General features: G+C 26.3%; 2 protein-coding genes across 5 annotated transcripts; both read left to right on the top strand.

Moving 5' to 3' along the window:
• Positions 1 to 543: 543 nt before the first annotated feature.
• Positions 544 to 2772, top strand: Bm8509 (Variant SH3 domain containing protein; the record flags this gene model as incomplete). Its single annotated transcript, XM_043079926.1, has 3 exons — positions 544 to 654; positions 1906 to 1992; positions 2650 to 2772. The coding sequence occupies 3 exons, from the start codon at positions 544 to 546 to the stop codon at positions 2770 to 2772; spliced, it is 321 nt and encodes a 106-aa protein (XP_042935860.1).
• A 3581-nt stretch (positions 2773 to 6353) lies between these two features.
• Positions 6354 to 24356, top strand: Bm4418 (RhoGEF domain containing protein; the record flags this gene model as incomplete). 4 transcript variants are annotated; one of them, XM_043079923.1, is made up of 13 exons in its annotated part: positions 6354 to 6573; positions 7806 to 7911; positions 9409 to 9613; positions 14612 to 14890; positions 19097 to 19215; positions 19479 to 19649; positions 19780 to 19849; positions 20412 to 20498; positions 20905 to 21069; positions 21335 to 21436; positions 21643 to 21807; positions 23538 to 23767; positions 24128 to 24356. In XM_043079923.1, 13 exons carry the CDS (start codon positions 6354 to 6356, stop codon positions 24354 to 24356), a joined length of 2148 nt encoding a protein of 715 aa, XP_042935857.1. The 4 variants fall into 4 exon arrangements, with proteins under 4 accessions (XP_042935857.1, XP_042935858.1, XP_001895638.1 ...); XM_043079924.1 differs by lacking the exons at positions 6354 to 6573; positions 7806 to 7911; positions 9409 to 9613 and having other exon boundaries at positions 14837 to 14890; XM_001895603.1 differs by lacking the exons at positions 6354 to 6573; positions 7806 to 7911; positions 9409 to 9613; positions 14612 to 14890.
• Between the last annotated feature and the right edge of the window lie 2329 nt (positions 24357 to 26685).

Below are 26685 nucleotides of genomic sequence, written 5' to 3'. Positions count from 1 at the left end.
TCATAATATAGAGTTGAAATATAATCTGAGAATTTTAAATATAATTTTGCTAAGAGCTAAGTTTTATTAGTTTTTTTTTTTTTTTTTTTTTTTAATTTTCTTTCTTTGAGATCTTTTATGAAAGTGATTCCATCTGTATATAGGGTAATTCATCTATAGTTTTTGCTTCAGCAGTGCTATTATCGTGGGTCTTATAAGTTATTATTATTGCTTCTAATTATTATCCTTCATTCATCCATTAATTCAACAGTTTGAACTAAAAGATGAATTAACAGAAATCTATTGACATCTATTAAGGTATAGATTCTCGATTATATGTATTCAATATTTCGATTTTTTATTTCCATCACCATGGAAATAAATACCATTCCTGTCTAGCTAATATAATTGGAAGCGAATATTCCTAATTATTTCTATTTCATCATTCTTTTTTTTTTTTGTACTCCCTCTTTCTTTTAGCTTATCAAGTTTAAAATTGATTGAAAAAGTTGAATTTCCGAATTAAATTTGTTGCATTATTCCTTAGCTATTATAAATAATAAAATGTTGCGTTATTCGAAATCAATACGTTCACGTACGCAATCACTATATCGGGATGCTAAGCGACGTTTTAATAAATCAGTTCGAAGTCATCAATCAAGTGGAAGGGAACCGGTTTGTTTGTTTGCTCACTTTTTGTGGATTTCTGATTTTGTTTTTTTTGTTTTTTGTTTCTTTTTTTTTTTGAAATAGTTGCTACTGAATGTTATGTGAATTGTAATTTGCTCTTTCATAAATAAAATTTCGAATAAGCTTTTTGATTACCATCCTTTTTTCAGAAAACTTAATTAAAAGTATTTTTGTTTATCTAAAGTTTTCATGCTAAAACTAGCTATAAAACAATGAAGAGAATACGAAGAATGAAGGAAGAAAAGAGAGAGAGAGAGATAGACTGACAGACAGAGAGGGGGAGGAAGTAAATGAGAAGTTATTGGTATTCTGATTAAGTAAATTTAGTGAGGCTACTAAATTGAAAATGGCTCAATCTTTTATTCAATATTATGTGTCGTCTGAAAAGTGACATAAATTTAATGAATATTTCATTACATTCGTTATCAAAACGATAACTTCTGTTGAAATTAATATTGAAAGTGGAATTATGTTTTTTACTATAAATATTCTGGAGTTTTTATTATATATTATTTTGGACCATTCTTCTTTAGCTGAAATTAACAGCAAAGATTTTTGAATGATTAAAATTTAGCTAATAGAATTACTAGACAAAATATTTTTAATTTAGCTTATGGTAAAGAAATATCAGCTATTAAAGGATGTATCTATCATTTGTATCGTCATGACGAGTTTAAGAGAAATTATTTTATTGTGGCTATAGTTGTCTTTTTTTTTTTGTTATTTTTTTTTTTTTTATTTCTACACAACATTTGAGTTGTACTTTTTGAAATGTTCAATTCAAGCATTAGTTCCAATACTACAGTTTATGTTTTTTTTTTTTTTTTTTTCTTGTTTTAGCTCGGAATCTAATTTGATAATGATGAAAAATAGTAACAATAGCTTATAAGAATTATTTTAATTTCTAAAAATGCCAATTATGGTTCAGAAAGTTTTGAAGTATCAAATAAAAATAAGTCTAAAAATGCCAATTATGGTTCAAAAAAAGTTTTGACAGAGATCTTTGACCTTTGACTTTTTTATGAACATACTAAAGATTCATTTTTAGAAAAAAATTTTGTTAGAGTTAGAGTATAAGCAGATCAACACAAAAATTTTTTTTTTTTTTTTGCAAAAATCATTGCTCAACAAATAATGAAGCCATTAAATAATCAAATTGTGCTGTGGTTTGAAAATTTTCAAAAAACTCGAGAGGAAGAAATTAACCTTGGAGCGCAATGTGTTATTTATTTTTAGGGTCATAATGAAGGTTGTGTAGCTGTTGATGATTTCAAGGCAACCGAGAAGGGACAACTTTCCGTCACCAAGGGACAGCGAGTTGAGGTTAAATTCCGTGTGTGTTTGTACGTATATGCCTGACTTGACTTTTACCGGATCAGTTCTATTTCAGAAATACACTGGGATTTATTTTTTTCCTTTGCAAGAAATAACTTTTTTCTAGATGTTAGGCTAATACTGTAATAGTTCCTTTTCTTGTTAATCTCCTAAAATGGTTGCATTTTATTATTTTCAGTTATTAAATGAGTTTAAAATTTTTATTTGGTAATAAAATAAAGCGAAGAAGGAAAAGCAGATAAAAACGAATGTATATCTCCTATCTCCTTTTATGTTTCATTTTCATATGCGTTTCTGTGTTTCATTTTTTCATACGATGGATTTTTTTTTTTTCTTTTGTTTTAAATTAGAAGAGGGAGGTTTGTTTATGTTTGTTTAAAGCATGTTTTCATTTGACTGTTATGACTTTTTCTTTTTTTTCTAAGAAATTTTTGATAAAACTTCGAGCGGAAAAGGCAAAAAAATTATTCGTAGTTAGAGAGTTTTTTTCAAGACATTTTTTAAGCTTTTAGATTTTACACGTTCTCTTATATTTTTTTTTTTTTTTTTTTTTTTTGATAGATTCGCCACTTCCTTTCATTTCTGTATATTGTTATATATGTAGACTGCATGAATATTCAATAATTCGAAAAAGCAAAATTCCAGGTGATAGAATATTACGGAGATGCACCGGAATGGGTGCTTGTTTCGATTACTTGGGAAAATGGTGAACAGCAACGAGGACTTGTACCTTGTTCGGTTATTTCATCTGTAGAACCAACAGGTTAGTTTATTTTCACAATAATTTAATTGCTTTTGATGCAGATTTTCACAGTACATTCGCATTTGCTTTTTCTTTTAAAGAAACTTTTCTTTTTTTAGAAAAAAATTTGAAAAAAAAAAAAGAAAAAACTTTTCTGTGAATTGAAATATAAGTTGGACTAGTTATAACAATCATTTAGAAAATAATATTGCATTTTAAATATGAATTTCATGAACTACTTCCGTTATTCTTTTGTGATCATTTTTGAATATTTCAATCATTATTCGTGAAAAGATTGAAATGCATTGCAATGCACTTTGAATAGTGCATTCAGTTCTTTCGTATTCATTTTTGTTTTTTTTTTTTTTAGTTTCAATAAAAAGATTAAAAAATTTAATTACTTTTCGATTTAGTTATAATTGAAAAGAAGAAGAAGATGAGAGGATGATGAGAAGTTTAATTATGATTAGTTGCATTGAGAGAGAAATGTTTAATGTCTAGCCGTTTACCTTTAAAATTTTCTTTTCTACTGTTTATTTAAATCTAAGCTTTAGCTTTTATTTTCGATGATGTTGTTGATAGATAGTGTTGGAATATTCGCTAACTGATACTTTTCTGCTTAAAGTGTTGTTATAAGAGAGAGAGAGGAGAGATAAAGAGATATGCAATAGATGTAATAAAGTGAATCATCACACAGATAGATTGTTCTAAAACATTTCTAATTTCGTATTTTTTATTGCTACCAATGTTTGCTGACGTTTGCACTTAAATTTCTGACATTCATCTTTCGAACAGTTCAATTCTTCCGGAATGCAAAATTTATTGATGTGCTGGAATTTGACAGATTTGAAATCACTCATTTTTTTATGTTTTAAATGTCTGAAATGTATTTTCAATTCGAATGATCGATTGATTTAGCAAGCTTTTTCGTAATTTCCGAAAACAAAGTGCTATATTGCCAATTTTTTCTTTTTCTTTTTTTTTTTTTTTTTTTTTTTTTGTTCTCTCAACAAGCATATAAATTGGTTAACAATGTTTGGATTCTTAAGCTTATCCTCAATTACACGGTATTTCTTACAATGCTCAGCTGTTGAAATAGATAAAAAGATCCTAGAAAAATTCGAATTTCATAAAGTATAGCCAATTTTTTGCCTTTTCAATGAGGCAGAAAATTCATTTAGATTTTTTAACAATAATAAAGAAAAATGAAAGAAATCTGCTGCTACTAACTGCATCCTAAAATAAGATTTTGTTTCATTTCATTTTTAATTATTCAATTGTGTCGGGGGAAATTGTCAATTTCATCTGTTTCATCATGTTTTTCCTTTCTCTTCACTTTTTCCCAGCACTTCTTCTCGTCCATCATTTTATCATTCTGTTCGCATCTTGTGAGCAAGTTATAAAGCATTCTTGTTTCTTATCGAATTGTTTGTTAGCTTGAGATTTTAATGTAATTTTTATTTGTCAATAGATTTGGAATTAAATTCGGTAGATAGACACTTCCTGAAGTGTTTTCATTTTTTTCATTTTTTTTTTTGTTTTTTTTGTTTAATAATCCATTTATTATTGCTTCAATTAGTTATTCCAAAGTTATCCATATGATCAGAAATGTATACTATGAATTTAAAAATATATGACTGATCGATGAATCTCCCACCATCCTGTTATTTTGTGTTTTCAAATCAAAGTAAGTCAAATAGTGGAATGAACTGGTGGATAGCATCTGGAGAATAGTACGTAATTTGCTTAAGTAATGAAATTGAATGAGATTAATGCATTATCAATACGTTCTGAAAAATTGTTTGAAAGTAAGAAATTATAAAACAAAAAATCAACATTTTTTCTAAATATGATATGGAAATAATTTAAAAGTACTAATATGTCTTTAAGCAGAATTGAGTGGTATTTTTGATGTTACTTAGCTTAAGTTTTATTAGACAATCTCTTCTGCCATTGATATTATAAACATTAATGAAAGCGAATCATCAATATTGTGAACATTTTTTTCATGAACTCATTTATTTCTAATTCTCTAAACTTTTGTTATTATCTCTACAATAGTAATAATTTCGTGAGATTTTTCTAAATTTCTCGAAACTCTCAGGTACATTTAATAATTCATGTTCAATTTTTTGTAAGATCTAGGATAGTATATTATTAGTATGTTTAAAGTTATTATAGTAGTACTTGGACAGAAAAAAAAACTTTAGTTGATAAACAAATTAGGAAAAAGGAAGAAAAATAAGGCGAAAAATTGCAACAAATATGTGTAAGCAAAAAAAAAAAAAATCATTAATATCAACTTTTTTTTTTTTTGAATTTTATGAAATATTTTGATAGCATCATTAATAAAATTTTACATGTCATTCCTGTCTTTTTCTCTTTTTTTTTTTTGTTTTTCTTCAAAATTAAGATTAATAAAAAGAGAAGAAAGAGAGAGAGAGAGAGAGAATTTTGTGGATTGTTTTCTTTGCTTTTCCAACTTTCTCAATATTACATATTTAGTGAAAAAGTGCTGCTTTCTAAAAAGAAAGAAAGTCTTCTCTTATATTTATTTCTCTGTAATCAATTTTTCATTCACTTTCAATTACCCTTTCCGTTAAGCTTCTTTTCAAGACTCATTTACTTCTTGTTCAGTTTATATTGTTCATATTTTTTTTTATCTCTTTTCACCTTCTATTTTCTTCTTTTTCTATTATATATTTTAGTTTCGTTTCGCATAGTTTTTTTTTTTTGAACATTTCTATTTATCATTTTTAACTTATCTAAGTTTTTTCTTTTTCTTACGTTAATTTCTTCCGTACAATTTGAAAAGAAGAAAGATTGCATCATGCTGTTCATTTCATTTCCTTTCCTTTTTTTTTTTTTTTCATTTATTTTTCTTGTCCTAAGTTTTTTTTTTTTTTTTTTTTTGTTTTTTTTTCTTCTTTGTTAAAGCTTAAAAATTTTGCTAATGTTTCAAATAAACCAAGGAAATAAATAGTTTGATAGATGGAAAGTATGAACAAAAGTACATACTGTATACATTCTACTCGAATGTATTCTTTATACAATAACACTTTGCACTTTTTTTTTTAATGAAAATTAAGGAATCATCACAAATTTCTGTTTTTCAAAATAACAATTTAATCCTTTTTATTATTTTGTTATATCTCTTCTGCAGTTCTAGTCATTTGGAATTTTATTATTCCTTTTTTTTTTTTTTTTTTTCGTTTTATTTTAATTTCTAAAGGAAAGGAAAAAAAATTACAAGATATTTTTTTAAGATATCTCTTTACTTTTAACGATATTTCTTTTCTCTTTACTTTGCATTATTTTATTGTTCCTTTCGTCTGATTTCTTTTTGATTGCTACATTTAAAATTAAGTGTAATGGAGTTATGGTATAATTTCTTAAGAAATAAAATCAAAAGAAAAATAAAAAGTGATAAGTTCCTTAGATGGTTTAATCTTAACAATATGTTTTTGCAAGACTTTCAATTTCATTATCATTTTTGCCATTCGGTTAGCTAATAATGGTTTAGTAAATGATTTGTATGGTTTGATTCGTCTATTCTATTATTTGCCAGTACAGTAATAGATTATTGTGTGAATTGATCAGGGCAATAATGAAACGTTCACATACGGTAGAATCAGGCGAAAACGGTAAACGATCAGGTAATTCGTCCCGTATTAGTCGTATGCAACGTTGGTCATTAGCGTTGCGTCGTCATTGGTTTTCATCAACTTCGGGCAGATGCCAGAAAAGTACAGATTGTGATTTTGATAATCCTGTGGAAGTTATTTTTGCTACACCTGAAAAGACAGTGCTTGGTAGTTCATTTAATGGTTCGTCTTCAAATTTATTATTCTTCGTTCAATTCACTTGTAAATATTCCATGTATTAACTGGTATTGTTACAATTTTTTTTTCTTTTTTTTGTAATTTATGATATTTTAATTTTAAGATAAGTCTATACTAGTAGTTTCAGTTGAAAAAGAGGTATTATTCCTCCTTGAGTTATATATATATATATATGTTTCAAGTCAACAGATCTTTAATAATAATAATAGGTGGAAGTTCTGTATTAACTCTATATATAATGTAAGTTCAGTCATATTTTAATTAATTTTATTCATTTTGACAAATTTTTTTGCACAATTTTAAGAAATGTTTCAAAAAAACTTTTTTTCATTTATTCATTAAAAATTTATCAGTAAGTTTGCTGTTAACCATTCAAATAATGACTGTCTAGGAATAAAGAAAAATTGAAATGCAATTTCTTGTTTTTTTTAAAGCTAAAATTCAATACTTTAGTTATACTCACAATTTACTTACTATATAAGGATTAAAATAGATGGAAGAGGTATTTTAATATTGAATGAATCTTTATAATGTGAGTTTTTTTTTTTTTTTTTTTGCGTCATTTTTTGTTTGCATTTCTTATTATTCCTTATTTACTAATATCCGAGTTCATCTTCTAGACTACAGTAAATTTGATAAGACATAATATGAAAATTTGTATTTAGTAGCCTCTATAGATATCATATTAAAAAGAAAAAAAAAACATGAAAGTTGCTACTCTTTTGTTGTAAATCTGCTTTTTAAAATTCCAATAATGATTAATGATAAAAAAATTTTTTTTAACATATGCTAATTACATTTTCTTTTTCTTTTTTAGTATACGCTAATTATATGCTTTTTTAGTATATGCTAAGGGGAGATTTTCTAATACTTTCAAAAATTTCGATTCAAATTTAATACTATTAACATTTATTCTACGATTAGATATAATATTATTACACTGTAATGGTAAGATTTTTCATCACATACATTACTACCGCCGTCTGTGAGAACTATAGATTATGTCTTTATAGAAATACATAAAATTTTTATGCCTTGAAGCAATTGGCAATGAGAAACTTCATGTGCATATCTGCATGTTTTTACATTTATATTATACACATTTATACTTTATTTTATGTTATTTTTTAGCATTGATAAGTAAAAAGAGTAAGATAAAAAGAAGTTAATAATTTTTAAAATTGTACAAATATTAGCTTGATTTTTTGTTCTTTTAGATGGCTCATCAGCATCCTGCTCAACAGATCGTCCCTTGGTGGATCCCACATATTTAACCAATATCACTTCATCGACGCAAAATATTGTTAAAAGGAAAAGTTTGCGGTAAGCTTAAATATTTTATTCTTTTAATCATTCCTCTTTTCCTTTTTATCTTTTTTTTTTTTCATATTTCTCCAGAAAGTACTCTGAATAATGAAAAAATAAAAAGATATGTCATATGAATAATGAGATATTGATAGCTAACGAAGATTATTATATCAGCAGGATTTTTTTTTCTTTATTTTAAAGCAAAGAACAAACCGGAACAATGCAGAAAATGAAAACGAAAAAAAAGGGAAATTTTTGAAGATAAATTCATAGAATTGAGTTATTATTGGAACATTTGTTTTTTATTCAAAAGTATTAGAATGCTGAAATTTCTGACAATTATTAAGCTGTTTAATGATAAGAATATAAGTTGAAAAATGATAAAATTAAGCAAAAGTATAGCTGATGAAGATATGATGAAAATGAAGTCAGTTTATATCATATTGTTAATTTATTTGGATAATTATTTAAAAAAAAAATTATAATAAAAGATATAAAAAACTTATTTGGGTTATTTGGATAATTCAATCATGATTTTTCGATTCTTAATTCAACCTAAACAATTTTCTTTTTTTTTTTATTATATAATTATCTGAATCAATTTCCAACTATTTTATCATCATGTTTAATTTTTGCTATCTTTTTATCTTTTTTTTTTTCTGGCTAGGAATTAAATTATATCTAAAAAATTGTTAAGTCAAAATAAAGCAAAAGAAATGAAATCACTGACTGAGAAAATCAAGTGACCCAAACAGAAAATATTGCAGCTAATTGATGAGTCGTTTATGTGAAATACTTTGATAGCAAACTGTCAAAGAACCTAACACAATTGTCTGTAATCGTTATATATCATTGGCAAAAAAAAAAACATATTCTGCTATTATGCTTAATTGAATTATTTTTAGTCTGAGAAAAAAGATGATTTATGCAAAGAATAATAGAGAATTGAAAGTAAGCTATTAATTAGGAAAGTTCACTTAGGATAATTTTCCTTTTCTAGATATTTAGAGAGATGATATGTGTTTGCAGAATTTCATTCCTTACTTTTGCTATCATAATGAGCTGAAGGATATGAAAGGATAAATTTTTCTCTGAAAGGCAAAAATTGTCGAGTAATTTTCTCTAAGATTAATTTAGTTATATTAACGATAATTACAGTTAAGCTTTTTTTCTTTTAGATAATTTCAGATTTTTTCTCTTTTCAAGTTATTTTGTCTAGTTACAAGCGCACATATTTATGTTTAGCTTGTTTTCGACTCCTTCAGTCCACTTAAGGCTATTTCATTTAATCTCATTCTTTATTTTCATTTATTTTATTTTTTTTTTTTTTTTATTTCAAATTGATTTTAAGCTTCCTTTGCTCAGTACCGAAAGTTAATTAGATTTCAGGATCTTCTTTTTTTTATTAACATTTACTATTATAGTTTTTGTTTTGGTTTTACGCCTTCATTCTAGGCTTTCTTGATTACTTTTACATCGCTAATTGTATCTCAATTAATAAATGATTTTTAGGCGTTTCTTCAGTAACGGTCAACAGCAGCAACAACAACAACAACAGCAAGGATCATTAAGTGGTAATCATCCACGTCCCCAGTCTGTGTCATTAGCAACACGGAAAGTTAGTGGCCAACAACTTAGATATAGTGCAACAGATCCACTTCATTCAGGCTCATCTTCCTTAACCGATCAACATCAGCAAGATCACTTATTATCGAGGGTTTGTTTAGTTAATTTATTTCTATGTTAAATTTTAGGACTGAATTTTAATCATCAAAACTATTTGTCACTCGTCATACTCTTTTCCATACTCTTTTTACTATCTCCTATAATACGGAAAGGAATAATATTTCAGTTTGGTAAACATTTTATTTGCCTTAGAGATTTTTTAGCAAACCATTTATCTGCTCTTCGTCATATTTAAAAATTTCGTTTCTCTTATAATGTCTCTTAATATGTTAATATGCTTCCAAATGTTTATTTACTGCTAACTAATTGACATTCATGATATTTATTATATATCACTGAAAACCAATTGGATAATCGAAAAATGACTCTATTGTTAGCTTTCCTTCTCTAAAATTATATTTTTGGTAATTTTCACGAACGGTTGGTCGAAATTTTGTACCAATTGCATGAAGTTTATCAGCAGATCCTAGTTTTTGGAGATATTGTCTCGAAAATTCGCAAAGAAAAAGTAATAGGAAAATAATTTATCAAGTCTTGTTCAAACATTTCTGGTTATGTAAATTTGATCTATATATTTCCAATTAATTCATTTTCTAATTTTAAAACTGTAAAAATTTAACAAGAAAACAATGTTATTATTGTTTTGACCATTACAGTTAGTTATGTATGCATTGTTTCTTTCGAACATATCTTCATTACCCATTAAATTCCAGATTGTCCTTATCTTTGATTAAAATATCCTGAAATTTAATGAATATAAATTTTAATGTTATTTGTTTTCAATCCCTAAATGTTCATTTTTGTCAAATATAGGCGATATAAACTCATGTTCCAAATAATTTATTTTTATTTTTATTTTTTTGTTCTTGTAAGTGATACCTTTCAGTGATATCCAACCACCATGCAACCGTTTTTTTTTTATTTTTTGAAAGAAATGATTCCCAATTGCATCAAATTTCCTACCAAATTTACCTTCTATTTCTTCCTTTTTTCTCTTTCTTTTCTTTTTCTCCCTTCCTCCCTTCTTCATCTATTTTTATCTCAGATTTTGTTGTCATCTAAACAGAAATATACCGCTTTTACCCTCTCATTTCATAAGAATTCTTTTTTTATTTGTCTTTTCAAGATCATCTAATGGCCTTTGTCTGTCTCATTTAATTTCCTTAACTTCATCCTTCTCCTTCCTTCCTCACTTTTTTTTCTTCTCCTATCCCTTTTTTCATTATTGCTCTTTTCCTCTTTTTTTTTTCATCAACTTTAGAAATGTATTTTCAAAATGAAAAAAAAATTTATACTTGAATACAAGCAAGCAATCTCATAAATACAATCTGCTGTAGTTATTATCATTTCTCGATCTCTTTTTAACTGAATCATCGTTCTATGTTTGCTTTTGGATGTTTTTTTTTTTTAATTGTAAAGCAATCAGTTTGCTACAACTTTATTGATGATTGATTAATACTTGATAAGTAATTAACGACTCGAAAATTGGATAACATTTATCAATTTCTTATCATTTCCTTTTGCTTTTACTTCACTCTTTTTTCAATTAGAAATATTGATTGAACAAACAATAATAATTATTTTGGAAAATGTTACCGAATGTATAAAACTCTGATTGGGATGTCTATCTCATTATAATATCACCTATTGAGTTATTAAAATGGTTATTTGTCTTCATTATCTTTTATTTTTATTCCACTTTAATTGTGTTATAATATTCATTTTTTTTTCCATCCTACGAAAAGATTTATATTTAAAAGTGGTAAATTTCTCAAAAGTTTATGCCAAATACTGGAGGGAATTAAGTAATATTTTAAAACTAAAATTTCTCTTTAATTATTCGCATCATTTATTTCACATAGTTATTAAACATTTTTGGCATATATCACTGTAATTATTTGTCATTGCTATTATCACTTATGTATGATTGTGTACTATGTACATCAGTTTTTCTTTTCTTTTTTCTATCATTTTTATCAGTTCTTGTTTACCACGAAGAAAGGAAAAGTTATTTGAAACTCGAGTAATTAGATAAATTTTAAAATATCTGAGTAAACTAAAAAAAGCAACAAAATTTTTTTTTTTTTGATGGAATAGTGCGTTATTTATCAGCTATTTTTGTCATTGTGATAAAATAATGTGATCTATTGTCGATTACTATTATCGATTGTGCCTATAATTAGATAGTTACTTTTAAAACTTTTTTAAATCTTCTATTTACAAACATGGCTAACAAATATTGAAAAATAAAAAAAAAAAAAAAAAGATGAGAAAGCTAATGGATATAAATAGGAATTTTTTTTTCCTTGTAATAATATGGTAGAGTAAATGAAGGTTAAATTTTGGATTATAATTATTTGAACATAGATTGATGCAGAAATGATGAGACTATGAATTAAATTTTAAACTGATACTTCAAAACTTCAATTTGTTTCTGGAAATACTCTTTAAATGCAGTTAGCAATGTTGCGTTTGCTATGATTTTTTCTTTGCTATTTTCATGTATATATATATTTATATTTTTTTTTCATAATTTATTGAATGATATTTAAAATTATTCACCAGTTCATTTTAAATCCTGGAATGCAACTCATATTCCTTAAGTTTAGGCTGAAAGAATTAGTCTAAATATTCTAAATATTTATACATTGTTATTAATTCAAATATTATGCATTGCTTTATCTTTACTTTCACTCCCATTGCTAACCTTCTTTCATTAGATAAGATAAACATTGAGTTTAAAGAAAGGACAAGAGGAAAAAAAAAAAATAAATAGCATCTTTGATAAATTACTTGTGTATTTTTAGTCAATCAAATAATTTGAGAGAGTAAAAATAGCAATAAGTATGTAATATTTAGTTTAATAGGGACTTAAGTTTAGACTGAAAGATAATAAATAAATACATTAGTAAATCTATATAGAAATAATGTCTTCATTTTCACTATCTATGTTTAATCTTCCTTGATGCTTAAACCTTTTTTATTTTGAAAATTATCTATCATTGTACCATTTGAAATGCATTTCTTTTATTATCAGACTTTGCTGAAAGTTCATCAGTTATTCGTATTTGATCGATAACTTTGTACAATTTGACCAGCAGTACTTTTTTTTTCTTAATGATTCTTATCGTATAATTACATTTTCCTTTCGTATTTGTTGAAAAAAAAAAAAGAAAGGGATAATTACAATATGTCAAATAGTATGTTATACGTATAACAACCATGTCGCAAGCGTAATTTCTATCAAAAAATATGAGTAATTTACTCAAGCCATAAAGTAAAGTTTAAAAAAATATTGATTTTTGTTTTCTTTTTACGTTACGAAAACAAATGACATTAATAAAAAAGAAATAAAATGAAATTTTAAACTAAAGTATTTAGAAAAATTTCTTTTCTCATTGTTATCTTTTCTGCTTTTTCACCTTCAACTGTTTCATTTTAGTCTTAAAAGAAGAAATCTGAAAATTGTTTCCCTTTTATTTTTTATTCTACTCCTTTCAGTGTTATTATCCAATCTATCTATTAGTTTTTTTTTTTCTTTAATATATTTTATTATACAATGAAGCTTTTATTCCTTTAATGAAAAAAAGTTTTTTTTTTTAATTTTAATACTAATAACTGTATAAAGTAAATGCAATAGTAGTAACGACTAAACTTAATTCAGCAGAAATGTTTGAAAAAAGAGAGAGAGAGAGAGAGAGAAAGAAGGGAAAAACATATGAAAGTTTCATGAAAGTAATTCAAAAATGAAAGGAAAGAAAAGAAAAAACAATGGTTTGTAAAAGAGAAAAAGGAAAAGAATTGGAAATAAGATTGTACTAAAGTAAGAGCTTTCAAATTTTCTCACATTATTACTCATCTTCTCAATCATTTTCTCTTAACTTTACCTCTACAACCTCTTTTCTTCATTCATTTTTTTCTCTTTGTAGTCTGTTATTTTGTATATAGAGCTTAAGCTTAGTTATAAAAATTAACCTGTTAATCATTATCAGGACAATAAATCGATGCTTTTACTTCTAATTTTTAGTATTAATTTTGAATTTTAATGTATCTCTCTTCCCTCTCTTTTATTTTCTTTTCATTCTTTTGTTTACCTTTCCTATTTCTTCTTCTTTCCTCTTTTTTCCCATTTTTACTTTCACCATCCTTTGAACACTTTTCCTAATATTTTTCATCATTTTTTTGCCTTTTCATATATTATGATCTTGAAATTCTTTTTTTTTTTTTTTTCTATCAAACGAAATAATATAAATGTTGTTTATTATTTTCTCATCACAATCCTTTTTAGCTTGTATTGTTATCCCTTAGAAATGGGATAAAAGAAATGACTTTTCTTCATCCTTCTTTTTTTTTTCACTCCTTCTCTCTCTCTCTCTCTCTCTCTCTCTCTCTCTCTCTCTCTCTCTCTCTCTCTCTCTCTCTTTCATTCCTGTCTTATATTTTCCAAAATAATGTTTACTAAAGAGGAAAAGAAACAGAAGAGAATTGGGCTTTCATTTTGATTATCTCATTTACTTGCTTATTTTGTTAATTTACATTATTGTGTCATAAAATGACTGAATTACCTTTTCTTCTCATTTATCTTTTCTTTTTTTCATAGTTGTATGTTTCATTTTAAACATATTTTTCTTCATTTTAATATTTGCTGTCATTGTTTTATGGGTTATTTATTTGCAATGATTTTTTTTTTTTCATGTTGTAATTTTAATTTCATTTGTCACTACAGCACATTTTCTTAATGTATTGCCGAAATGATTTCTAATGCAAATTTTTTCATTTGTAGTTTGAATAATCTTATTTTAATTAATTGAACTGTTGTGGAATAATTAATCGAAATAATCTTTCTTTTTTTTTTCATTGTGAAAAAAAAGAAAGTAGATAATTGCTATAGTTTAACTGATTATTATTACGAAATGAAATCAATGTAATAAGTTAGTGCAGGTAACAAATAGCTTGTTCTCCAAATAAATTTATACTTTTTTGATAGTTTTTTTTTTTTATTTGTTTATTTTTTTACTTTTTTTTTTAGGATTTTGTAGAATCAGATTTAACGATTGTTGGTACAACAACAGCAGGAGGTGCTCATAGTGTTTTATCATTGTGTGACGATCAAACACATTCGACAAGTGGGCAAGAAGAAGCATTAACTACCGTTGCTGGAGGATTACTTTCAGTGAATCCTCCATTAATTGATCCAACAACTGAGTCAATAGCATCATTCTCCGATCAGGGTGAATTTGAATTACCACCACCAATGAGTGAATTAAGTAGTGCTGTAGCTGATGCTGCTGCTTCTAGAAACACATCAGTAAGTAATTTTTATTTTATGAAACTTTTATTTTATTTATTTATTTTTTTTTTTTTTTTTTTTTTTTTTGCAAATTTAAATTCCTTTCAGATATTTTTGATCCATTTCAATTTCTTTTTTTTCCTTTCATTTCATTTTTTCGTCATGTCAAATTCATTTGAATACATTTATTAGCAAGAACGATACTGCACACAATTTAGTAATCAAGTTAATCTTTTGCATTTTTCATAAGCATTTGACAGAATTATTTGTCAACTACATTTTAGTTTTAAATTAGTTTACTAGTTAAAGTTTTTTTTTTTTTTTTTATGTTTGTCATTTTACTATTTTCATTAGAACTATTTTTAAATAAATTTGCATTTATAAGTAGAAATTGTTTTTATGCACTTATTTATCTGAACTTTATTAGTGAAATACTTCTCATTTATGACATGATGTCGTAGTAAATATCAAACTTTGCATTTAGTAATTGCTCTAATATGGAAATTTTGTGAGACTTTTCTACTTTCTTACTACTACTACTTTAGTAATATGCCAAATTACAATACCAGCAAATCTCAATCACATTACATTTTAATATATACTGTGTTCTTTTTCTTTTCATAATTTCATTCTAACATAACAATAGCGCTTAAAATTTATAAAAAAAAAAAAAATGAAGAAATTACCAATCACATTTTTGGTTTTTTTTTTTCTTTTTTTTATTAAAGAAATATTTTTACTTATATTACTTCTACCATATATTTGTTATTTACAATGAAATGATATTATGTTGCTAAAGTTAGTGGGAGAAAAAAGATCAAATAAATAATTGAAAAGGAAGAATTATATGATAAGTTGGAAAATGCATTTGCACATTTATTATTCACATTATTTTATAGTGATGATTAGTTATCGAGATAGTTACATCCTATCAACATGAATTTTATTTTGGTCTTCTTTTCTTTTTATCTCAGCTTACTTTTGATTTCCAACTTTACTACAAATTAATTGTTCTATTTCGTTGAAAATTTAGAATGAAAAAAATAACGGCAAATGAATTGAGATCTAAATATGTTTCAGTTTTAACGGAAAGTTCATGAAAAGTTTTTTTCTCTTTACTTTTTTTTTACACTTTTTTTTTGTATTGAATTTTGATTAATTTATACTGATGGATATTTCTTATTCAATATGGTATATTTTCAAGCGGTGTACGATGGTGACATAATTGATTTGGGATACGATTAAATGTATACTTCTCGGACTGAGGTTTTTGATAAGGAAATTGCTAAACTGTTCCGTTCTTTTCGTTAGTTAGGTATGTAGAAATGAAGACAATTTAAATCTTCACTGACAATTTTAAGAAGTCAGTGATCTGGAAATCTTGCCTTCGATAAGCTGCTAACATCACCCGATTGAAAGGATTGGGAATTAACTTTTTAAGTTTTTTTTTTTTTTTTTTTAAATTACCTTTTGGTAATCTAATAATCGGTTGTTAATGAATTTTCAGTTTTCGTGACAATTGATGACGAATTTGACTGTTATCAGTCAGTAGTAATTGATCTCCATAATAATTTCATTTTTTAATGCCTTCTTTCCCCGTGAATATCCATGTGGTTCATTAATAATTTTGAGTTGTTTTCTGATGATAACAAAGTATTGTTGGCGGAAAATATTTGAAGATTTGAGTACATTGTGTTTAAAAATTTTTTTGGTATTACTATAATAAATGGAGAAATTTTTTTTTTTAATAGTTTGTTAGATAGTTGAGAAATAAGCATATGAGAAAAAAAGGGAGAAGAAGGGAAAAAAAAGAATTTAAATTTAAATAAGGGTGAATTTTAAGGAAGGACAAATGATAATAGGAATAGATTGCATAAATTGCTGATTGCAGTAATGTAATTTTTACGCATCTACGTAAGGATATTATTATATTTGCAGCTTGAATTGAACATGGGTTAGCATAAAGAGGTGAGATGTATGCATATTGATGCAAATGATGAACTTATGCTATTTGGAGGAGTAAAATGCAAAGAATTCAAAAACAAGATTGACTTATCTAGACGAGATCGAATCATGCTGCAGCAACAGGAGCAAAGCAGTAGTAGCTAAATCTAAACTAACTACTGATAAGTTAAACTTAATGATAGAAGGCTAAAAAAAGGAAGAGAAATAGATAAAATCCCAGGAGTGTACTAAGCCATCTGGGTATGCATGCATACATGTGAAATTATGGAATAAAATTATTCAAAAATGGGTAGAGTTAGAGCAGATTAAGATAGTAAGGCATTTATTATATATGAATTTTAGGGTAAGTAGATAGATGCATATGGCCAATACATAGGAAAGGGAATTGGAATGGAAATACAAGGCTGATTACCAATTTGTTCTTTCTAACTAAACATTATTGCTTTTTTGGTTTGAAAGTTTTTTGCTGTTGAAAAAAAAAAGAAAGGAAAAATGAATTGCTTTATATACATAAATTCAAACTTATATTTAGTAGAGATGAAAAAATCACTTTTACTAACATTTTCCCGAAGTATTCTAATATTGCTATGTACTTCTTTGTTTTCTTTTGTTTTCGTCTTTTGTTAACATGTAATTAAAAATCTTAGAAGATATAAGAAAGAGCGAATGTTATTTTTTTGAATGGCATATTACAGTTGCATAGTAAGTTATTACTGAAATGTAGTTATTTGAAACTTCATTAAGAAATTCTTTTTTCTTAATTTCAGTACATGTTCGCTTATAATTAATTTACAGTATTGATTATTTGTATAATTCTAAATTGTTAATCGTTTAATCAAATAAGATGAAAATAAACAGAACGTAACTTAACGGAGATTTCTGATATAACCAATCTGTATCAGGTATGTAGTCAATATTAAAATCGACTACGTATCGGATGTAGATACGTTTGTCATAATCGAGATTTCCAAATATGGGGGAATATTTTAGCAGCAAAGGTAATCTTGTAAAAGTGATCGACATTTACTGTTTGGTGGATAATTCATATTTAACGAGATATGTTCTGGGAAATTGGGAATTATATGAAGATTAGAGAACAAAACGAAAAAAAAAAAAGGAAGTTAAAAATATTTGCTTGAATTTGCCTTTGTTCTACTGAATACACAACTGCTTTGTTCCTGAAATATTGATAGCTTTATTTAATTCAAATTTTCTAATTCACCTATTAAAATATTGGTAAATTATAGTGATCAAATAATCTTTGATCAAATGATACATGTAATAACAAGTTAAGTAAATGAGGAAGATGATAGAAGGCAAACTAGCTGTTATATCATAGTTTCTATGTTATATTATCTGGAAATTGTCAGTTTTTTCTAAAAATTTTCTTCACGTTCGTTTTTTTAATTTATTACGCTCTATGAAATTTTTTCACAGAAAGTGAAGGTAAAAGTGTGGAGGAGAAAAAGTGTTTTAAAAAAAAGGAAAGGAATATAAAGTTGAGCAGTTGTTGGTTACTTAGAGAAGTAGTGATAAGACCAAGATAAGAGATAAATATTTATTACCAAAGATTCCGTATTATTATTACTAATAATTGCTATTATTATTATTATTATTATTTTATCACTACTTTAATCGTATTATTCACTTTTTTCCATTATTTCTATTTCCGAGGTTTTCCTATGTCTTCCTTGTTCTTTCCCTACATTTCTCTCTTTTTTTACGAGATATATTTGAAAAGGAAAAAACAGAAGAGGAAAATAAAAAAATTGGAAGCTTTTTCTATTAATGACATTCGATGTGCTAGTTTTTCTGTCTTTTTTTTCTTTTTTTAAAAGTTTTAGCGGTGTAATCAATTTCTAGTTTATAATGAAAGCAAAATAGATTAATATTTCTTTAATGTTTTTCTATTTTACATAATTTGAAGAAAAAAAAAATTGGAGATAATATGGTGGTGGTATACATGAAAGAATCCTGTCTTTTATGGATTTTTTCTTTTTTAGAAGTTTTTTTTTTTTTTTTTTTGAATTTGCTTGAATACGGATAGTTTATTGGATAATAACTGTAGCTAATATTATGTATATATTTAATACATTAGCTGCGATCTGTTTCAGCATAATACATAATCATTTGTAAGCATAATAGTGTTATTTTGAAATAATCATTCTAGAGTTGCTTTATTTGTTTGGAAACATATTAAATAAAATGCCTGCTTAAATTTCAAAACTGTTAGCTGGTTTCAAATGTGGAATATTATAGATGGAAGAACAACACGCAAGCGATGTATTAGTTGTTTGTACTGAAACAACGGAAGATCAAAGCAGTGCTTCAGGAAAGGCAGAAAAAAATCCTCAGGATATTGCAAGGCAAAAGCGACAGTTCGTATTCTTTTATTTTTTTGAATTCAACAATTATGATTCATATTAGCAAAATATCTATTAGCTTGGAATTGGTTTATTTGATTAATTGGTTCTATTGATAGCAATTGCCATTAGCTTATAATTGTTATAACTTATGACTGGATGTAGAATAGCTTTTGATGGTTGTGATTAGCTTAAATTTTTGGTTGGTTATCATTAAGTGGGATCATGATTCAAACATTTATCTATATTCAAAATTCACATTTTATTTTTGTTCTTAGATATGTGCTAATGGAATTGGTTGATACAGAACGGGATTATGTAAAAGATTTGAGTTCAGTGGTAGATGGATATATGGCAAATTTGCAAACGATGGAATTGCCAGAGGATTTGGTTGGCAAAGACAAAATTATTTTTGCAAATATTGCTCAGATTCTTGATTTTCACAAAACGTAATTATTTTATTCTTGCCTATTATTTTATGTTATTTATTACTTTATTCATTTATTTTTCCTTAAATTTTTTTTAACGCCACTACTTCACAGTTTTTAACCGTTTCCTTTATTTTACTTTATTTTTCAGGTTATTTTTAAAAGAAATTGAAAAGTGCCTCGAAGATTATGAAGCTGCGGGTAATGCCTTTGTTAAATACGTAAGTTTAGCATCTTCCATTTTTTTCATTTAGACAAAATTTTCAGTTTATTGAACTTTTTCATCATGTCATCATGTCATGTATAATCGTTAATTGTGCATGATAAGGAGTTTATATAGATTTATCACAGTTCATGTTGCTTTGATCGCCTGATTACTGTCTACTCTCCTTTTTAATCTGAAATCCCTTTTTATCTGAAAACTTTTTGATGGTCATTTTTGATAAGTTTTTTGCTTAATGCTTTTTCCACTTAATTATTACTTAAATTTACGCTAATTCAGATTTGTATATCAATGAAATGTACAGCAAAATAAACTGTTGATTAGATGCACTTTAAAATTTTTGGTAGAATGGGAAGTCTAATATATCATTATACACAATAACTGTGTAAAATGAAATTCGTTAGTTGTAACAAATTTTTCACATAATCTATAAGTGGAGAGAGGTGATAAATCATTGTATGCTGTAACCTGCTTAGCTCATTGAATGACGTAAATAATGAATTGCAACTAAAATCATTAGTGACTGAGAATAGGCATTTTAAATAATTGATTTATTGCAGGAACGAAGGCTACATACATATTATGTGAAATATTGTCAGAATAAGCCAAAGTCAGACTTTCTGATGGCACAGGATGATTTTGAACAGGTATGTTTGTGTTTGTGAAATCTCACTTCCTCTTCATTCTACCACTTTGTTGTTGAGTTTATTGTTTACCATATATTAAGCAATTACTGCGCATAATTCTTTTCTCATCATAATTATTTAAATATTCGATTTAATGTATGATATACTTTAAAATGATCAAAGCTTTATCATTCTGTTGTGTTCACTCTTTGATGAGACTTTTTGTTGAGGCTTAAAATAATATCTTTCCCTTCTGCATGAAAATTTCAACATCAAAAATAAAGTTTTGTGTCTCAGTTTTACTTTTTTTTATTACTCCACTCATCATGTATTCTTCTATAAAAGATTCAAAATCTTACCTAAGTGGTTTCTTTGTTATTGTTGTTGTTGTTGTTACAGCCAAAAAGATAGCTAATTCACAATTTAGTTCTTCGCTGAAACAAAACAGAAATTGGGTCATAAGATAGCACTATGTGATCTCTTAATCAAGCCAGTGCAGCGTATAATGAAATATCAATTATTGATGAAGGATATTTTGAAATATACAGAAAGAGCGGGTGATCGAATGGATATCTTGGAAAAAGCTCTTCAGGTTTATTTATGTATTTAGAAGAGTTCATATTTCCTGTAGTTCAATTGCCGTTTTCTTTTTTTTAGTTAACTCAAGAACAGTAGTGATTTAATTTTAAGATTTTTCTCGTCTAGTACAGATCGAGAGATAGCTGAGATTAGAAAGAATTCAGTTAGATACTGCAAAGCGAAATCATTATATTATGTCATTTGTTATCTAATGCTATTACATAGATCTATAATCATAATGATAGAATTGGACAAAGATTATAAATTTTGTTTTATAGGTAATGCATGTAGTACCAAAAGCATGCGATGATATGATGCAAGTTGGCCGATTGCAAAATTTCGACGGAAATTTAAGTGCTCAAGGGAAATTGATATATCAGGTTTATCTATCTACATTTATCATTCACGAAAATCAAAAATAAAATATGCGGTCATGCCTACATTAATAATTTATCATAAAACATTCTATGTAATTTCAAGTGATAGCATTAATTCATGCAAATGCGATGTAGTATAAGTAAGTTATGTACGTAAATTGTACATGAATTTTGAAAATTATTTCGTAAAACTCAACAAACTTTCACAGGGAACAGTGGCAATCTCAGATAATGCTCCATCACAGCCTTTCAAAGGAAAAGATAGGCGAATATTTTTGTTTGAGCAGTCTGCAATCATCGCCGATTGTATTTTGCCGAAGAAAGAATTTGGTAATCCTACATACATCTTCAAAAGTCAAATTATGGTTAATAAAGTAAGTTTATTTACTTTAATTTTACGTAGCAGTTTAGGTTTTTTTGTTGTTGTTGTTTTTTTGTTCCTTTTGTTTCTCAATCTTAATTTGTAAACAAATGAAGATGTGCTGTACTAAATTTCTTTAATTTTAACTGAAAGGTCGAAAAAAACACCTTACTACTTTTCATTCAAAATCTATGGTTTTGATTTATGCTTCAATTTTTACATAATTTTGTGGTTAAATTTTGATTACAAATCATTATAGAATACTTATAGATTGAAGAATTGGTTGGCATATTTCCTATAGCATTGTAAAATATAATATTCCTAAAGGAGGAAAAATTCATTCTCTTTTCTGAACATAATTTTGGCTTTTTTTTCCTCTTCATCTCTTTCTGAGTAGTTTATTATAGCATTATTCCATCTAAACTGGAAATTAATATCCGTTATTTCTCACATGATGAGATATTGCTTAAAATAGGAGGAAGGAAATGCCATCGTGATAATTTCATTCTACCGTATGACAAGTAATATCTAATATTAAGAAGTGTGAATTTAAACGATATGTTGACATGTTGCAATATGACGTATAACTTAGGATAGGAAATGAAAAAGTTAAGCATAAAAAGTATAACAGGGGATGTTTTTACAAAATATTACAAATTCATCATTCTCATTGCCCAAGTATTTATTTCTTCGTATTTATGTCACTAAGCTTACGATTGACCGTTTTATCATATCGGTGATTACATATGAATTATTTGTTTAACATTAATGGGAATAGTTCAATAGTCTTCTTCATTCATCGGTTACTTACTACTGATCCCTTTCTTATAAGGAGAAATCAGAATTTTAAAGGTGACAAATATAACATTTAAAAACAGCAATTGCTTTGTCACAACAAAATCTGAGAAAGACATGGAGAGAAAAAGGAACATCGAAAACATGTTATAAAATTTTACTTTTCTAAAAATGAAGTACCAGGAAGTGATTGTTTTTGTTTGCAGGAATATATAGTATAGTTTGAAGTTGTTGATCGCAATTTTTGACTCTCAAAGTTTGGATTTTCAAGTTTTTCCTTTGCTACATTAGAGTTCTTGTGAAGAGGAGAATCATGAAAGAAGAAGGAGAGCGAGGTAGATGTGTTTAGAAAGGGAAAAAAGAAAACAGACTTTTAGCTTTTAAATTTGTTAAAGAAAGACTTTCGAAAATTTTGTAAAAGAGGCATTAAGCAATGCTTATAAAATATAAACATCATTCCTTTATGTTTATATTCTTCATTACTTTTTGTTAGTTCAATATAAGAATATAATAATAGGGAATGATTTCGACACTCGAATTTTCTCAAAAGATCATTTAAAATTGTGGTAAAATAAGCATTTTCAATAAGTAAGCTATTACGTAGATTATATTTTACTACATGAGTTTTACTTGATATAACTAAAGTAATCTTGTGCCAGTGTTCTCGATAATGTTATCATTTTGTTTTTTGATTAAGTCAACAAGTATAATAATGAGAAAAATAGATCAATTCTAAACTTTTCAATCTTTTTTCTCTTTGAAAAGGATGAAAATTTTCAACTTTCCCTAAAATTTCGATAACATTTGGTATCTTCTTTACATTCAAATAGCATCTGCTTTGATTCGCTGCAAATTTACTTGTTTTTTGTCCTCTTTTGAGGGTTTTTTTTAATTTTTCTTAGCATCAAATTTTTCTTGGAAAAATCTTATAGTTTTTGTTCATTTTAGATGGTATTGGAAGCAACTGTTGCTGATGAACCGTTACGTTTTATTCTAAAGAGTAATGATCCGTCACAACCGAACGCATTCTTAGCGCAAGCTAATACAATGGAAGAAAAGGATCAGTGGATTTCGAAAATAAATAGTCAATTGGATCAGCAAAAAACACTTCTGGCAGCTTTGGTAGACCCTAAACGTTATCAAAATCAACTTGCTGGAAGTGTTAACTCATTGTCATTGTAAGCTTTTCTCTGTTTTCGTCAAAGTGGCATTTTCTAAATACCAATTTAGGTTGTCTTTTTTTTTTTTTTTTTTAAACCTTATTGCAATAATATCGGATTATTAGATGTTACGATAGCAAATTTTATAACAAAAAATTTCTTCATTTTGCTATAAAGGCAGGCAATATGCTAATTTTTTTCCAGTATTTACTACATTATGTGCTAGTAATTATAACTTTTTTCTGGTTTATTTTGAGTATAACCAATAATATAATATTTACATCTACTTATTAAAATGTATACTTTTTCTTCTATTTCGATTATACTTTTGATTATTTTCATTTTTACTTGATTTTACTTGATTATTTCAAATTTCAGGGAAGAAGTGGATAAGAAGAAAACGTTGTTTCCACGGTTAACCGGTAAAAGTAAAGAAAGCAGTCACACTTTTTTAGGTGCTTCATCTTCGATGCATCAGAATTCTAGCATTCAAACACTATCATCGAAAAGTAATTCATCGACAAAATCTTCGAAGTTGTTTGGTTTTGGAAAAAAAATGAATCCAACAAATAGTAATAAGTCAGCAGCAGTAGGTAAATTAAAGTGAAGCTGGTTACTGGAAGAAATCAAAGAAGAGGAACAAGAAGTGAAATTTGTCATAAATTATCAAGGTTATTATGTACCTTTTGGTAGCAGCAATTATTGCCTTCTAGTTATTTTTGTCATCTTTGGGAGAAATCGATCAGCTTAGAAGATTATTGAGTCGATTTCTGATAATTCCAGCAAACTGTTTGGATTATTCTGCAGACTTTTTCGAACTATTCAGTTAGCATTTCAAAATAATCCAATTGTTTTTTTTTTTTTTTTTTGCATTGTTCAAGCGTTTTTGAAATATTGAGTTGCCTTTTTTGATAAATGAGTTAACAGGAAAAAAAAAAACTTTGTTAGAAACTATTTTTCATTGCGCTAGTGATAATGCATAGCTTGTCAAAATTTTTTAAGTTAAGAAAGAATAGCTTTTATTAGGCAAAAATTTTTCAGTCGACAAAATCACCAGGGATTCATCGTTTGAGGTGAAATGAGAAAGAAAAGCTTTGTTTTTTTTTTTTTTGTTTTGTTTTTTGTTTGGAAATATGTAACAAAAAACTGAATTTGAAACTTTGTTTGAAAATTTTTTAGACATTATTGGGGAGATTTTTATGTTCAGTTGTATAAAATAAACTTTAACTGTAGGTCTAAGTTGAGGAATGGAGAAAAGAGAGATGTTATTTACAGTAATTTTCAGGCCATAATGAGCAAACTCCTCGGAACTCTTTCTTTTGTATTTGAACATGGCAATTCCTTTTTTATTTATTTACTGGTTTATTTATTTTAATTTATTCGCATAATTTTCGAATAAATTTCCTTGTTATGGTATTTGTTATGAATATAACTATTGTGTATATGAATAGATTTGTACAATTTGAGTGCCAGCATACGTTTTGATGATGAAAATGTCCTGAGAATTATTGAAAGATTATGAGGGATTTTATTTGTTTGAAATTTATTGCTTAATTTAAATTTGCTTCGCTTATATATATACATATATATATTGTTTTAATTATTTTTTTTTACATTTTTAGTAAACTTCTTTTTTTCTCATGTATGTATAAGAAAAGAAAAATTGATTACGGTTTTCTCTAAAAAAAAATGTCGGATTCGAATTTGCGTCTAAAACTAAACCGGTGTTTTCTGTTTTTTTTTTTTAATTGGTATTTATTGATATTCATTTTTTTTTCCTCCTTTATTTTATTATTTCATTCAAATTAATGCCACTTCAATTCATAAGTTTCTTTCCTCACAATTAGACAACAAACTTTGAATCAATTTTTTATGGAATTGCTAATCAGTTTCTTTTATTTTTCATCATTTTTTTTTCCATTTAATAGTGAAATTGTTTCAGTTTCTCTTCGATACAAAATTTTCCATTTTTACTGCATTTAAATTGTATTCAATACAAAGATGAGGAAAAAAAACGCTCTGTACATATTTTTATTATTATTAATTGTAAAAAATTTTTTGTGCATTTTTCCTTTATGTTTTTTTTTTTTTTTTTTTTTATTCGACAAATGAGCTTACATATTGTTCTTTAAAAAAAAAGAAGATGATGATGCTATTATCAAATATTGTTGTTAATTTTGGAACAAGAAATCGGGAGTTTTTTTTTTAAAGTTTTTAAAAAATCGCAGATATTTATCGAATTTTCCCTTGACAATCTATCCTTTTTTATTGCCATTTTTTTTTTGCGCGCGAATTATTAAAATATTCAATAAAAAAAAACAAAGATTTTATCGAAAATACTTTGTAGCTTTTATTTATTTTTTTTCTTTCTCCAAAATTGCAGCAATTAGCATAAAATAGATGTGATAATAAATGTTTTATTTATTTTTGAATATAAAATTTTGTGCAAATATTAGTGTATTTGACGTTAGTCTTTTTTTATCTTCAACGTTTCAGTTTTAGGTTTCTATTCAATATTAATTACGAGAAGAGAACGATTCATTTGTTTTTTTTAATATTTCATTCATTGCATTCGCAGTTCTTTTGTTACATGCTTGTTCAGATGCATGAAGCATTGATTTAATAAAATTATCATTAAATATTATTTTGAGGAACAGAGAAAGATAAAAAGTGTTAATATGATAATATATTAAATTATTATTATAATTTATGATCCCGTATATAACAATTATTCATTTTTCTTTTTTTTTTTATTGCTCTTCTTTTTCTTCCTTTCATTATATATTATTTGTTAAATTATTGTTTCTCAATGCATTTGCTTAATTTATTGCTACTGATTGAAATGCATGCAGTGTGCTAATTTTTCTTCCCATTTCGATTTCTTTTTACATTTTCAAATAAAATGAATGAAACTTTTGAAAAAAAGAAAAATAAAG

This window comes from Brugia malayi, assembly GCF_000002995.4.
Source record: "Brugia malayi strain FR3 genome assembly, contig: Bm_v4_Chr3_scaffold_001, whole genome shotgun sequence".
NCBI lineage: Eukaryota > Metazoa > Nematoda > Chromadorea > Rhabditida > Onchocercidae > Brugia > Brugia malayi.
Note: the sequence above shows the minus strand (reverse complement) of the source record. Positions and strands in the feature narration are given on the sequence as shown.